The sequence below is a fragment of the Taudactylus pleione genome, unplaced genomic scaffold (genome assembly GCF_031769625.1).
Source record: "Taudactylus pleione unplaced genomic scaffold, aTauple2 ptg000737l, whole genome shotgun sequence".
NCBI lineage: Eukaryota > Metazoa > Chordata > Amphibia > Anura > Myobatrachidae > Taudactylus > Taudactylus pleione.
In genome coordinates, this window is record NW_028285139.1 from 1,043,707 (window position 1) to 1,060,571 (window position 16,865).

At 41.4% G+C, this 16,865-nt stretch overlaps 1 protein-coding gene across 9 annotated transcripts in view; it reads left to right on the forward strand.

Moving 5' to 3' along the window:
- The window catches only part of RALGAPA1 (Ral GTPase activating protein catalytic subunit alpha 1), a 293,801-nt gene that overhangs the window by 199,508 nt on the left and 77,428 nt on the right, over positions 1-16,865 (forward strand). For all 9 annotated transcript variants that reach the window (XM_088457052.1, XM_088457053.1, XM_088457056.1 and 6 more), the window contains 2 exons: positions 13,150-14,002; positions 15,702-15,773. In XM_088457052.1, coding sequence (XP_088313178.1) covers positions 13,150-14,002; positions 15,702-15,773 — 925 coding nt within the window. The remainder of the gene's footprint in view (positions 1-13,149; positions 14,003-15,701; positions 15,774-16,865) is intronic.

The following is a 16,865-nucleotide window of genomic DNA, read 5'->3' on the forward strand; positions in this document are numbered from 1 at the left end:
AGACTTCAGGCTCTAATTGCCTGCAAAGGATTTGCAACAAAGTATTAAAGTGAAAGTTAGATTTAGGATTGTTTAGTTTGTCCCATTACTTTTGGCCCCTTAAAAAGTGGGAGGCACATATAGAAACCGTTGTAATTCCTATACCGTTCACCTGATTTGGATGTAATTACCCTCAAATTAAATCTGAAAGTCTGCAGTTAAAACACATCTTGTTTGTTTCATTCCAAGCCATTGTGGTGGTGAATAGAGGCCAAAATATGACAATTCTGTCCCAATATTTATGCACCTGACTGTATGTGTGTATATATATATATATATATATATTTTAATCTATTAATACCTTATTTTTAGTATGCGGAAATTAAATCAATGTCAATTCTGGGAATAATTGTGCCATGGAGATGACCGTGCAATTCAGTGTTTTATGACCACTGGAGAAATCATGTCATCAGATAAAAGGACTACAAAATACTTGCCTGAGTATTATGATGTCTCCAGTAGAGAAGTGGTGGTTTCCCTAGAACTCACTTCCATCTAGTGCTGACCCACAGCTGTGATTTCTCAGGCTAAAAGCTGTAAACTTCACCGGGGCATCCACTGATGTGAATGATTTATTTTTCTCATGTGTAGTATGTTGGCGCTGTATAAAAGCTGGGTATTATAATAATAGAAAAGAATGTCAGGTCTACAGACGGATCTTGAGTATTTTCACTCCGAATGCTCTGTAGCCAAGTGCGTGCACCTACAGGCTATTTGTCGCATTATCTACTTGCGTAACTGGGTTGTAAGGCATTTGCAAGTAGGTAAAGTTCAGAGCATATAGACGAAAACAGAGGCTATGCTGAGGTCTGCCTGCACAAAGCTACGCTTGTTTTCTGACCTCTTGCACTAGGATGGGGCCTGATATTGATGACCACTATGAAACCAAGCGTATTGGTATGAGCAGTGAGGTCACAGGGATGTATACAACACCCCATACGGGTGGATAGCCGCATCTCTCTTTGTGAACGCTGTGCGGGTATAATTACAGCTGACTTGCGTTTACCTCTACGTCAGCCCCATAGTGTCGCAGGCAAATGATGCCAACTCGGGGATTGGTTGGTAAACAGCTGAACCCCAGAGATCCGTCTTTGTGGTCCATTTTATTTAATATATACATGAGTGATAATACATGTGGTTTATAATAGAAAGAATGTATTTTTGTAGATGACACAAAGATTTGGAACAGGGTTGATACCCCAAAAGGAGTAAAATACACAAAATGTGCAATAATACACTTAGGTCACATAAATTAGAAAGGGGAATACAGAATGAATGGTCAATAACAGCAGAAATGCTCCTTGTAGCTAAGCTGGGTACACGCTATTCAATAATCGGACCAATCAGACGAATTTCGGCTGCTTGGTCCAATGAACTCTGGAGTGTGTGCGCGGCACCCGGGGCCGGTTACCGTTCCAAAAGTAGTTGGATCGGATAATTTAATCTGACCCCGCTGCACATGATTTATCGAAAACGATGAACAAATAACCGGCACGTCTTTATAGTGTATATGAATTTCTGATCATCTCTCCGATATTTCTGCCAATAGTTTGTTTAAAAAATGTCACCTTTGTGACCAGCGAAAGGACAGATTGGATTGGAATAATACGCTAGTGTGAACACACAAAATCAGAGTTTCTTGGCTCTGCAAATCGCCAAGCAATCGGATCGTGAGTGAAATCGTTTAGATGTGTACCTAGCTTAAAGGCCCCCATATATCAGAGATTGATTGCAGCAATCGTGCAATTTGCATTCGATTGTGTATAAAAAAATTTCCCTTTTTCAATCGATTGTGGCAATTATGCAATCGATTGAAAAAGGGAAAGATTTTTATACACAATCGATTGCAAATTGCACGATTGCTGCAATCAATCTCTGATGTATGGGGGCCTTTAGTGTCGAATGATTTGAAGGTAAGCATCTGTCATGAATATTCCTAATTACAAGTATCAATCTTACCACAAATTCTAGTTCTAGTATAGAAAAAAAAAAGTTTTGAATAAAAGTGTAACTAGTTTGAATATTGTTCAGTGTGGGTTTTTTTTATTGCCTCGCAGTGATGCCAGCAAAAATATTGGGTGCCAAAATAAAGTTTTATATCCATAATTTAGAATTTTTCACACCAAAAAATAGAAAAGGGCTTCAAGCCAAGTCTCCTAATGGTAAAAACAGCAATTCTATTAGCAATCATGGCACCAGTTGTAGGTTTGTCAGCGGGACGTCGTACACAAATCATTTCATTTCTTGGATCAGCAAATAAATTGAATCCTCCATATGGGTCTCAATTCATCCATGGGATTTAGACTTGTTAGGACTGCAGACTCATTTCCTGGATTTTAAAAGCATCCTTTGAAAAGCGCACAGTACTGGCTTTATGCTAAGTTGTTTTTTATGTAGAGCTACCCTTTATAGCAATAAATGTTTGCATCGTGTATATATAATATTGTATATTCCCTTTACGATCGTCATATTGGTTGTCTTATAAATCACAGATGATGTTGGACTACATGTGCCAGCAAGCTGTGACATCCAAAGTTTACATCAACGATAGTTGATTAATGGAGGTCCATATTTCGGTTGCTTCCTCACAGCTAGGTTATGACTTAAGAAACATTTGTGTACACACACAGTGACTGAGCTGTCGCCAGTGCATTGGATGCCACTACGGGGCCCGTAAGTGAAGGGCCCAGCAATGTCGCCTTGACCTCCCGATCTGAGGTTTAAGCATATCATTTGCTTTTCGAAAGGCTTGCCCTTACCATTGATTCACATATGCTAATAGCTGTATCCATTGTGATCATGTGCACAGAAACTAGTAGTGCCTTTCAACCTCTGCATTGTAAATCTGGTACTGATTCCCAGGCAAAACAATTAACCCAATGGGCCAAATGTAATAGCCCACAATTTGCCGGAGTCGGCACGATTCTGGCGAGCTAGTCATTGGATTTAAAGATACAATTAGTTTAAAGGCAAAACCAGTTTGGTTTTGCCTTTAAACTAATTGCCACTTTAAGTCTACTGACTAGCTCGCCAGAATCAAGTTGGTACCCGCAATTCGAAGGCTATTACATTTGGCTCAATATTTGTTTTGCTAGAAAATTCTACATAAACCTTAAAAATAAAAAGGTGAGAAGTCATTTGTATGTATTGTGGATGGGGTTGACCTGCATATTTGAATTATCTTTATTGAGGTTAGAATAGATCTGATTGCTCTGAAGTTCAGGAGGCTCACAGCTTGATGCTATATTTAATCCATTTTGCACTTCTATTACATTTTTCAAAACAATAAATTAGCTGCAGTGTTAGCAACGATTTGTGCTACATCCGGTTTTATTTACATACTATGACTATATTTGATTATTTTGTGATACGTAATTGAAAAGGTAATCTGAGTACAATAGTTCCATTTTTGTGTCTTCCACATTGCAAGTACGTCATGGCATCTCCTATTTCCAGTACAGGATTACAATTAAGTGCCGAATTCAGTCAGTGGCGAAAACTGAAACTTATTCCCCATTTGCGAAAACTGCTGTTTTTCGCCCAAAAAACAGGCGAAAAAAACACTGGAGAAAAGTTTTCTCCAGACCAGGAGAAAAAAAATGCAAAATCCCTATTTTTGGCTAAAAATTTAGGGATTTCTTTCAGAACCCTTTGGACACCCCCTAATGATAAATTACCGGAAAAAAAATCGGTAGTTGCATACCTTGGCGGAAAAAAAAATTCGCCGTTTTCGCCAGTGGGAAAGAAACGGCAGTTTTTGCCGCTAATTGAATACGGCCCTAAGTTATTACCCAGGGTGTTGGCTATTAGTACCAATCAAGAAGAGACAGCTGATAATAGTAGCATTGATGATTGGAAATGGACATGTCACAAGAAACTGATTTTGGATTTACTATTAAAAACAGCAACATTTTTGCAGCTGTGATCATAGTAGTGAAGTATAATTCTGCACAGTTAAAATGTGATGAAACCTTTTTGGGGCTCTCAAGAAGATTATTATATTTTCTGTTAATTTAGAAAAACGATTGGAAGAACTGTCTCTTTCATTTGTAAAATTAATTTTAACCAGGAAACTTTTTATTATCAACAGACTAGCATTACAAATCTGACCTTTCAATGTTTGGTCTTAAGCGGCCCATACACGGTGCGATAAATCAGCCGATCTGACGGATTGGTACGATTAGGCTGTTATATCGTACCGTGTATGGGCATGATATCGAATAGAGCGCACACCCGTGGGGTCATACATCGCACCCCCAGATCTTACTGCAGGTTCCGTCGATCAGGGGGGGATGCGATCAAACGCTATGCGGGTGGGGGAGCTGGCATATCGGGCGGTCAGCCACCCAATCACACTGTGTGGGGACCGCCCTATATGTCGGACGACGATCCCCCGTCGCGTCACACACTGCATATCGCATCGTGTATGGGCCACTTTAGAATGCAATGTTCAATGAGAATTTTTTTTACATTTTATTTTTTATGCATTTGTTTTCGCCATTAGAGGGTGGTGTGTTAAAGCAGTGTTGTGCTTTATGTGAATAGGCTGGTGTTTTTTCTTTGATGACTTGTTCACGGGTTGGGTATGAAATACTGCAGCCAGCCACCGGTTCAAATCCCAACGCTGCAAATCCGGCGGGGCATAATCCCGACAGGTGAAGGTAAGTAACCTAACCCTCCCCTCTCCCTCCCCTAACCCTAACCTCCCTGGGGGCCTAAACCTAACCTCCCCCTGGTGGTGCCTAACCCCCCCTTCCCGCACCCTAAACCTAATTCTCCCGGGAAGGGGTGTCAAACCCTAACATCTCCCCGGTGGTGCCTAACCCCCCACCCCGCAGCCGAACCCTAACCCTCCCTGAGGGGTGCCTAACCCTAATTTCCCCCCGGGGCCCCCTATACTTAACCCCCCCTTCCCCGGGCTAATGCAAATACTTACCCTTATCCTACATTCGGGATTCTGGTGGTAGGGATGCCAACGCCGGTATCTTGATCCCATTCGGGATAGCGGCGTTGGCATTTTTGCTGGGCGGCGGGATTCCGGCATCGGTATATCGACGGCCGGCATATTTACTACTTCCCCTTGTTCACAGTGGGGTAAAAAATGCATGAAAACCAAAGTGTGCTGTAGTAATGTTTGCTAACCTGTTTTCCATGCAGGTTTCATGCATTACATTTATATCAACACACTCTGATGTACTGATAGAGTGCATACACACATGAGAAATATGATGTTCAGCATTCTAAAACTTTAAACGTGGCGTTTTAAAATCTGTTAATGCATGAAAAGCTTTAAACCTAACGTAAAAAAGAAAATTGTGAATGAGCCCTTCGCATGTAGCGAAGACTACTGCACACAGTTTGCTTGGTATTCAAACTCCACAATCTGTGGTGTTATCTTCTTATTGCTCTTGACATGTATGTTCAATCTGTGTATGCTAATTTATTTTTATGTATTATATTTTATTTACAGAATTATTGACTTTAGGACAAAGCTTTTGATGTAGGAGTGAATGCTTTTTTGTTTTGATTACTGTATGTTACTGCATCCTGCTTAGCTACTCTTCTAGGTTGTCCAGGAGACTCCCAAATTTCGGGGAGTTTTCTGGATCCGCTACCTTCCCCAGATAAGTGAGTGGTCTGAGAGCTTCATGACAATTTGCAATGAGTTGTGTGGCACTGCCCGGGCTGCAGAATGCAGGGAATTGTGGCATTGTACAGGGTGGGGGAGGGGAGGTTTGATTCGCCTCTCCATGCCAGCTGCTCCTACCAGATTGGCCTCGCCCTTTTTAATCAATAAATATTTTAAGTTTACACATTCTGCCATATTTTAGGTAATTCCAATATGAACTATTTGCTTGCATTGAGCTATGCTTAACTTTCACCTCAATCTGTAGCAAATGCAGCAATTATCAGCCAGTTCATTTTGTAGGTCAGAATACACAACGCTGTATAATTTGTTTGCCCTGGCTCAGGTGATAACTAGAACTGTATGACTCCTGCGCCCCTAGGTTTTTTTAAATGAGTGTCGCTGGTGAATGACACGGTTGGTCATGAACGATTCACCCATATCAGCAAGAACTTTTGGTCCAAATATTATAAAATCTGGTCCTGTACAGCATTGCACTATGAGCTGCTGCCCATCTGTAGATGTTGGTAAAGCCTCTCCTTAAGTGTCTTACTACAAGTGGCAAGTTGTTCCTTCTTGTTCCCCCTCCAACCTTCTGGCATTTCCTCCTGTCGTAACTCAGGATGTCATGGGAGGTGCTGTGTTGTGTCTCACTGCCACTTGTCCTCTAGCCATGACCTACAGATGTGTCCTCATATATCTAGCATCAATATGCCAAGCAGTACGACTTGCCTGGCATGAGTGAGCCACCAGGTCCCATGCAACTCTGATTGCGTTGGGCGTTTTTATTTGCCGACTAGGACGCACCAGCAGACTGTGCTGATTAATTTGTGTGCACCTGAGTCTGTATCTGAAGCACAACGGAACTTGGAATGAAAAAAGCAGCAGCCGCTACATAGTAGCACTTTATATACAGATTCAGAGACTCAGTCACACACAGATATACAAGTGTCGCATTAATCAGCACAGTCTGCTGGTGCGACCTAGTCGCATCACATTGCGACGAAGACGCATTTTCGGCGAAAAAGACACCTGGCGCTAGCAGAGTCTCACGTGACCTGGTGCGCCAAGAGGGGCTTATTGGCCCGACTGCAGCAAAGCTGTGTAAGGACACATATGTACTGTACTATGTGGCATCTGTCAGATTTGAGCTTTTGTACTAAGCACCTTGGGTGTTATGTTTTTGTTTTTTTTATAGACTTTGTTTTGGAAATGTTAATAAAAAACACTTCAATTAAAAAAAATGCACAGCACTCAACCATTACATTTTCTTTTAAGAGACGCACATGGGGCCTGATTCAGAGCCGCTCACTCTGTGCTTTCACAAGCGGCCCGATGTTCTGTATACGCGCATGCGTATGCTTCGTTGTGCGCAAACTACACACTGCAATCGCATCCCTCTCGCTCGCCCAGCAAAGGCAGCCCAGGGTAATGAGTGACAGGAGAGTCCGTTTGTGGGTGGTAACAGGGGCAGGGTACTAATAACGGGGGGTTGGAGGTGTGAACGCAGGCGTGCCTGAGTGTTTCAATGCCGTTTTAGAAGCGTGCATAATTAACAGGCAGCGTCATAGTACACGTCACTTGCCTTTTTTTTTTTTACACTGATTTCCTCGCAATGCTTGCGGTAGGGTAAAGCTGCCTCAAGCACTGCGTTCACATCCAATGGTGCTTGATGTACCAATGTTTTAATACACTTCCTGGAGATGACGTGGTGCTGGTGGGTGGCTCTGCCTGTGCGATTGGGCGTACGCATACACAAAGTGGCCACTCGCTAAGACATGGTGGGCGTGCTTATGCCTTGGTGAGCGATCGCTTCCCGTGGCGTCAAATTTGCATACGCATCCAGCGAGCGTACGCAGATAGTGAACTGGTCTCAATCAGGCCCATGGTCTGTTCATCAGTATTTCATCATGGGAGACCCCACTTATAAGGTTTTACAAATTTGATTCTTTAGACTTTGCTGGCCCTCAGATCCTGCATTCTAACACAACAACCCCGTCTTGCGTCTTGATAGGACTACCCTCGTCAAAAGCAAACCAAAGATTACTGAGAAGTATATACCGTAGCTTTTAGTATTTATATTTTCAATGTGCTGATCATTTTCTTTACTTACAGTATAGAGTTAAAACACGATTGTGTTGCTGAGAAATGCACAAAACCCATTTGACTTCCTTCTATTTGTTTCGGGGCTTAATATATAACAGTGTAGTAATTAATTGCTGCTAAAGAGCACTTTTAAATTGCTATTCATGCAAATAAAATTGTATTGTTTCTTTGCACTGCAGAGGTCATAATTATAACCAAAATGGATACAGTATGTCCCCCTTCCCCCCACCCTGAAATGATGATCGCCCTATTAGTGCAATGTACTCCTCTGTAAACCAGAACAGATCTTTTCACCAATAATTACATTTTCACCTCTTGCTATTACAAGAGGCTAACATTTGGGCCCCTTGTTACAATTGGTTTCATGTTTTCTTTTTTCCCTGCAGTAAGGACAGCGGGCGTTCTGTGGCTGTGCCGCTCTTTCTGTGTGCCATAATGAGCTGTAATTACGGAGTTTGCAGCACAATGCATGGGTGTTTGTTTAAGGCTGAATAGACTGCCCTGAATAGGGTCTTCTATTAAGTAAATAGAAGTTGCACAAAGTCGTATTATCAAAGATATCCAAAGGATGGCTTTCCCCACACGTGTGTCTTTGTCAAGGCATGTTTTTGCATCTGCATTAGTAGAATTGGCATTGTGTGAATGTCACTCTTCTTTTTTGCACTTTTTTAATAAGTATTGTTTTTGTTTCAGTCTGACAGTAAAGGAAAAAACGATATCTATAATTATGGTTAATGCAGCATGAAAAAGTATTTTGTTTCAATAATTATGGACATACTGTATTATTGAGAGGTTGCAATATACAGTATAACCTCTTTGTACAGTGCCATCTTAAATTACAGACCTTCATTGTTTGTCTGTGATTATATTATGAGTTTTAAGGTGTATTTTACCATGATGTTATTGCTACTGTACTTTCATTGGTACACAAGAAGGAAGATTATATCTGTTCATTTAAATAGAATAATGTTTTATAGCAACCAAAACCGAATGCATCCTGCACTATCCAATGTCAAAAAAAACCTAAATGTTTTAGAAAAGGGAAATTTATGATGTACATATTGTGTGTTATGTACACCTGTCACAAACTTGGCTCATATGCTGCTGGATCAGGGCTGCACATATATTGAGGTGTGCCTGGCTAAGCGTATGAATGTTAATACGCGATTTGTGCTTGCATCTTTTTTAGAGCTGTTTTTGGACACTTAGGGGCTGATTTTGAATCCGTCTGATCTTTATGCACTGGCGCAAATAGCGAATTTTTTGCTTACAGCGCATACACATTTTTCCGTATGTTCGTCCTATTCTGTGTTGGACAGAACTTGGCTGGATCCATCTTTTCGTGAAATCATGCAATTCATTAGGTGACAATGTGAGCACACGGAACCACCCTGATTAATGTCATGGGAGTGTTGTGGACATGTGTGTAAAGCTCGGCGAGACGTGTGTACATAGAACGGAAGCCTGTTTCAGATGGATCTCTATGCACCTACATGGGGACAAGTGCAAGTGCCGATACTAATGATGACTGTTGTGGCGACTTCCGGACAATCATTGCTTTCTGCTTGCAGACGCCAGAGCCCCCACATGAGCCCTACGGATTCTTGCATTAGCAATAAGGTAGTAAATCTGGATTCTGTAGCTGCCTGCAACTGAGTGCGGATCAGAATAAGCCCCAATATGTCTTGTGCAGCATCCGTCCTATTGTCATAATTGTCCCTGTATTGTTTTATTTTATTTTCCAACATTGACTTAATCTAATTTTCATAAGTTTGCATAAATATTAACTAGCTGTAATGAAAGCAGAACAAAAGTGATGGCCTGCATATGTCCAAACTCTTTCTAATATCTCCAGTGCCTGAGGCCATATCTGCTAAATAGAGATGAATTCTAAGCTCTCACCAAGTGTATTGTTTAATTATCAGATGCCACGTTAGAGTGGTGTATTAGCGGGAAGGATGAGTTTGATATTCTGCCCTTAATTAGAAGATGATCAGATTTGTCTTCCCCTGTTGACCTAAAGTTAAACTCTGAGGCCCAAAGGGACTATTACTCTCTGTTGTCATGAGATGCTTTATACAGCCTAGTTATTGAGCTGAACCACAGCTGTAAATGCATTGTTCTGTGGCAGATCATTTTCACTTTGCAGCTAATCATATAATGAATAAATCAACACTACTGTTATTTATTACAGGTAACTGGCAAAGGATAGAACTATGAGAGATGAACATCTATGTATAGTAGATGTCACCATGGTGATATGTGACCACCGCCCATTATTTCAAAGCACAATTTAGAAGAATGCACTGTATACAGGTGAATCACATCTTGTCATCCCCCCAGTATTTAAAAAAAATAAATAAGTAAAAGCTTTCCTCCCGTCCTGCATATTAGATAATGCACTCTTAACTGTAAATGAAATAAATATTAGAAATTAATAGAACAGAGAACTTTATTATACAGCTTACAGATAAACAACCAGCGGCTCCTACCTCTATTTCCCGGCCAGTCTGCAAATGTGTGCCCGCGCGTTATCGCAATCCCGCAACATGCACACAAAACATCAAACAGGTTTCTGGGGACTGCATCGGCTGCAGCTCCTAGAAGCCAGATAGTGTTGCCGTCAAAGCAGGGTGCGTGGCTTAGAATTGCTCATTGCAGTCCTAGGGGAGAAAACACCTCCCCAATGGGAAGTCACTGCCACTGCAAGGCTGTCACTGGGGTGGTGGACTTTACTGGGGAAGGGGGCATATATGACATTAGAAGGCAATGACTAAGTTTTTACATTAAAACTTAATGACACATTGTTCATACAGATTGTTTAGGCGAGTAGTATATTAACATCAGGGCCCTAACTAGGGTAGTGTGACCAGTGCCCTGGCACAGGGCACCGCAAGGCAGGGGGCGCTGTTTGGGCCTGTCAATTTTTCTGTTTATTACCATTCTCACTTTTAGCTTCCTCTTCTTTTATCCCCAGCATCTCCTGGCCTCCCCTATCTCTACCCTGGCCCTTTCCCATGAGGCTATGGCACTTTTCCGGGTGCACTATCTTATGTTCCTCTTTGAAAATTGGGGAGGGAGGGGCGCCAATGCTCTTTCTGGCACAGGGCACCAAAAAGTCTACTTACGGCTCTGATTAACTTCACTACTGTTTTAGTTTAATTTTAAATCTGTATACCTCAATGGTCCTTTATATGTCAGATAGAAGGACAGGTATATTTTTTTAAGTGTATGTGAGCTTTGCTGCCTTGGACAACAATGTGGCTTTATTTTTTCTTTAACCCTCTGTATTTTGGTATATCACAAACGAACCACATCAAAGACAGAACATTTGCAGAACTGTGATAAATGCTTGTGATTTAATGAAAGTACAGATGATTTGAAGGAGCTGCTGAAATTATATGTCTTAATTACACATGGAGAGTAGTGTGCCCTATTCTCTATTTCCACCCGTGGAGACCCAGTACTTGTGGATCAGGCAATTCATTTAGCGACTCACTCATGTATGAAGGACAACCATGAAACTCGTCACATGAATATGTAATCTAAGGTTTATTATTCATAATGCATAAGTCCATTTACATAAAACGTCAAGTGACAGCAGAGATTAAAACTACTGGTAGCACAGCTGTCTCACATGTAGCTTTTGTATAGTGCTGAATCAGCTAATATCCTACTAACTCTGCGGGGGCGATTCAATTGTTTAGCAGGCGGCTATTTTTTAGGGCGTTTGACGGAGCAATTCAATTGTTGCTCCATTCAGGCGCTATAGCGGCCGGCACTGGCATTTCTGCTCCTCCCTTCAGGAGGGTGCGAGCACAAATGTTTGATAAACCCGTGGTTAGGGGGCCCAAACAGCAGTTTCGGTGCCCTAACCAGGACATTAGGTTTAGCCGTTTTCCGTGGCTAAATGCTGTCTAATTGGGCGTGAAGCCCGCGATACTTAATGGGCACACAGAACAATTGAATTGCAATACTGGGTGCCCATTAATTATCGCCACCCACAAAACAATTGTATCGCCCCATGACTGTGTGTGATGCTGCATGTAATACATATATTGGTCAGTTGTTGTGATTGCTACCATCACTAAGGTTTTTTGGAAGATGATGCTGCTGCTGCATTCTTTGCAATATATATAAAATGAATCCTTATTGTGGGGAGTACCATGCTTAGCATTAGACAACAAATTGCCTGACGACTACAGGTGGCCCTTAAATAATTCCAATACTAGGGTTCCTCATACTGTCAATGTACAATTTCACAGCTTGTTCTAAAGAATAAGCCATACATTTTGGTGATTTATTTTCATGTTTTAACCATCACTGTCGTTCTATTATATGACACAATGGTTTGATTCAATTTGACGAAGGCCACCTTTTAAATGCAGCAAGGTTAACCAAATTTGCAGGGTTCATTTCGTGAAATTCACTGGCACTGCAGTTTGCATTGCTGCCTTATGGCACTGGGGTCATGAGTAAAATTCCAGTCCGGGCGCTGTTGGTGTGGAGTTTATATGTGCTTCTCATGTTTGCATGGTTTTCGTATGGGTATTTAGTTTTTTGCATCCATGTGGTAAGGAATGTAGATTACTCCAAATACTGCATGAAATAGCTATGTAAAAAAAAATAATAATAAAATTTTAGAATTTGCTGTACATGTTGGTTCCCAACAACTCAAACCCTACCAGAGAGCAGTGAGGCCCGAGAAGGGGATGTAGTTAGCATCCCGGTGGTCACCATGCCGACAGTAAGTATTAGGGTTATGGGGAGGGTTAGTGGTTAGGGTTAGGCTCTAGGGGGGTTCGGGCTAGGCTGTGGGGGTAGAGGTTAGGGCACTTACCTAGTTGGGTTGGGATTCTGACCGGGATGCCATACCCAACCCCCGAGAACTATGTTTGTTATATGTAGTTTTATCTTTATTTCATTTTATAAGGCAATAAACCAAAGTTGTTGTTTTTTGTTTGTTTTTTTTGTCATAATTCCGTTTGTTCCATTTATTTTTAGGAATGCTGAGACAACTGCTCATATGATTTATGGATGTTGGACAGCACGGCTATACATAACATTGTAACATTGTTATGGCACTCAGTCACCTCTGTGAAAAAAGAAGGTTCACTCAGTGTGGTGCATATTATAAATTAGACACTACATAGTGTAATGTTTCAATTATATGATCACTGTTTTGAGGGGTGGTTCTGGTAAAAGGATTAATAGGCTCTCTCATTCTATAGTTTATTTTTAAAGTTTGCTTCCGTGTTAAATAATATATTGAAGTTGTTATAGATGTCAGAGTCCTAGTAATAGGATTTTACACAGGTATGGATTTATTTGGATTGTTGATAGCCCGATATATCATCCAGCTTTTCTTTTCCCCGCAGTGAAAATACCCAAGCAGCAAGGTTTAATACCAGTAGCAGCACGAACAGTTATCACACACCTAGTGAACCACTTAGGACATTATCCAATGAGTGGAGACCCTGCCATGCTGACTAGTCAGATCTGTGAGAATCATGACAATCCCTTCAGTGAAAGTTCTGACCTCTCCCCTCAACTCTTCCACAGCCCCAACCTTCAGTTTTTCGTTTTAAATAACACCACACTGGTGTCCTGCTTACAAATTCCGGCAGACTCAAAACTACCTCCTGGGGAGGATCTTTCTTCTGCCAGCTCTACTGTTCGTGTTATAATGAGGGACCTTTCAGGCAAGTACAGTTGGGAATCTTCCATTCTTTATGGACCCGCACTAGAATTTTCAGGGCAAAAGTCTCAGTGGTCTTCCCTATTACCTACCTTTCCTGCATCTTCTGTTAGTATACAAGAAGAACATCCACCTTCCCAACGGGAAACTGAAGAATTTTCTTCCCTACAGTCAAGGCGGAGAGGCAGAGAAGCTCTGCCTTTATGGGACAGTCTATCAGATGAAGAAGATGCCCTTGACTGCCTTTTGCAGTACCTGGGAGCTACAGGTCCTGAGTGCCTTCAAAGAGCAGGAGTCCCTCTGAATGTTCCCTCCCCACCTCCTGCTTGCTTTTCTGAGAAGCTGGAGAACGAGGTCAGCAATGCTATTTTAAAGCAGAGTGCAGAAGAGGAGGAGTTTGTGGAAAAACATTGTGGTAATCTCCATATGCGAGCAATGCCCCAGGAAGAACCAACCAACCAAAAACCTGAGTCGGCCTTCTACTACTCCCGGCTGCTGCTTAGCATTCTAGGAATGAACTCCTGGGAGAAGAGGTAAAACCTATATGCTGGATGTTGTTAGTTTACATTAAAGAGAACTTTGAGTAAGATTAAGGTTGCTTTTTACATTGTGACTTTTTGCACTACTTATGTATATTAGAAAAATGCATTTTTATTATGAGTGCACTTAAAATATGCTTAATTGTTTTGTCCAATTGTGTTTTATATGGAATATTGCATACACATACCCATCAATAGCAGTAGTAGAGAGGAGACAAGTCATACTTCCAAGCAAGGCAGTATGTTACCTTAGAACACAGATAGCTGAGTGCTTGGAGTCCAAATAATTATAAATTTAATGAATGTGTTTTATTTTCCTATTGCTGCCACCTCCCATTGTTCTGATAAAGCTATAGTCTCAACCTGCAAACTGAATTTGAATGATGTGTGAAAAATCATTATATTTATTGTAAAAGGGCTTAGTATTTTCCTGCCTTATTAATATTCATGACATAATTTACACATTTAAATGAAGAATACTTGGGGAGTAGATGTACTATTAATCCTTAGCTAGAATCATCTCTAACATGTTTTGTCCATACAAACAGGGTCGCCGAGAGGGGGGGGCAGGTACTAATTGCCCGGGCTTGTTGGAGGGGCCCGGGTCCAACGCCACCCCACTCCCCCTCCCTCTTACCTGTCAGCAGCACAGCACATGCTGCAGTGGGAGCATGGAGACTGCTGCTGCAGCTGAGCAGCAGCGGTCTTCTCTTCCTGATAGGGGGGGAGCGATCACACTGATCGCACTCCCCCCTGTATTTGTGCCGGGCTGAGGGAGCCCACGATTATTACACACCCCTGTCATTACCCGTGCCCATGCCGGCTCTCGGCGGACATGCATACAAAGCCGAAATAGGCATTTTGAGTTAACAATGGCCAAACTAGAGATGAGAGCTTTGGTTTTGACTCAGTTCTTTTTGCCAAATTAGTTCGGATTTAACTTATTGGCTATCCAAAACACGTGGGAGCTGGATAGCCAATATGATGCCGTTATTGAGATCTGAACATAACTGAGTAAAACCGAGTCACTCATCTCTAGGCCAAAAACACAGGGCCTAATTCAGAGATGTATGGAAATATCAAATGTTTAATTATCTACAAGCGCCGCATGATGACCCCTGTTTCCTGGGTGTACTGAAGAATAGCCGGCAGTGGGCGTCTTTTTACTTAAAACGACCTCCTGTGGCTTTTGCATATTTTTGCACAGCCTCTCTGTACAATGACACTGTGGCGGTGAATTTAACATACATCTCTGAATCTGGCCCGCAATGAAGTGCTTAAAGTAAAGATGCACATCCACATGCCGACTGTGAAACGAGTGCACGATTACGACATTCACGTTCAGTGTAAGCAAATCAATCATCCCCGTACATGCTCAACCTGATGTCGTCAGGTTGACCAGCATGTTTGGCCGATGATAGATGCCAAAAATGACCAACGGGGGCACGCATCGCTTGTCGTGTTCAACATTTACATGGCCAATTTGCGAACGATAACGATGTCATTATCGTTCAGTCGGCCTGTTTAATCGCGTAGTGGATATGCACCTTAAGAGTGTCAGAACTGACTGTACTGGTTCCAAATTTCTTTGCATTCTCCCTGGTGTAGTGATGATAATGCTGCAATGCTACTATACACAACAACTCTATAAAGGTTAGAAAGGATCTTCATTTGTGTATATGATATTTTTCAGGAGAAATTTTCACCTTCTCAAGAAAAATGAGAAATTGCTTCGGGAGCTGAGAAACCTAGATTCCAGGCAATGGTGAGAGCTATTGAACTTGCAATGTTATTTGCTCGTTTCTGATATAATAAAGTACTATTGCATTTAAAATAATAGACACATTGATCATGCTGTACAAAAAGTCATATTCCATGAGTTTAATGTATCTTCTAGTTCACAAATGGTTAAAGAAAAACTTTGACATTCAGTTGAAACCACTATGGTGCTCGGCACCAGAATGCAGTGCTTTGACGTTACCGGTATAGCTTAAACTTCTGACACAGTTGATAATATGTAGTAAAATACACACAAGCTGTAATCAAGATCCCATTAGTACTTTTGTAAGTTATAAAAGTAGATTGAAAATTCTAAAGAGGCAGTCAGGTGATTTCCATCATAAAAAGTTTTTCTTTCAAATATTTTCAAATCCAATATGGAAAACGTCCCAGTGACCATCATACAGCACCTGGAGCATCGCAGTGACCAGAGCATCTCTGTGACAGCCATCTAGTACATAGAGCATACCTGTGACCGCCATACATTAGAGAGAGCATCCAAGTGTCTGCCATAATAGAGTATTTTTGTGAACATCACAAAATTTCATTTCATCATTGACCCCTCCTCAAAAATAATTTACTCTTGTAGCATCATTGTGGCGACCCCATCAAACATGCTCTCACTATATTGCATCCCAATATCAATTCACCGTCATAGTACCCATACAACTCCGTCTGTTATCACCTTGTCTTGTTTTTTTACTGTTTTGTTCACAATTGTAAAGCAAACAGGATATGCTGGCACTTTAAAGTAAATGACATATAGTTGTGTATATATATGTCATAATATTTATGCAGTTTAATGTATAAATGTCTAAATTCTCCATTTCTCCATTTGAGGACTTGTACAGAGGCAAGTTTATATTTTAGTCATTCAGTTAAAAACCTCCTAATGCATGAACAACATGGTGACACAGTTACCTCACAGTGCTCCCACACTCCAAAAACATACAAGTAGGTTAATTGGCTGTCGTCTAATAAAATGCTTCCGTGTATATATGTCAAGGTAGCGATGGGATCGGAAACGCTGGTCGGAAATGTCGATAGGCGGCCACCGATGTTCCACGATCCGTCGCAG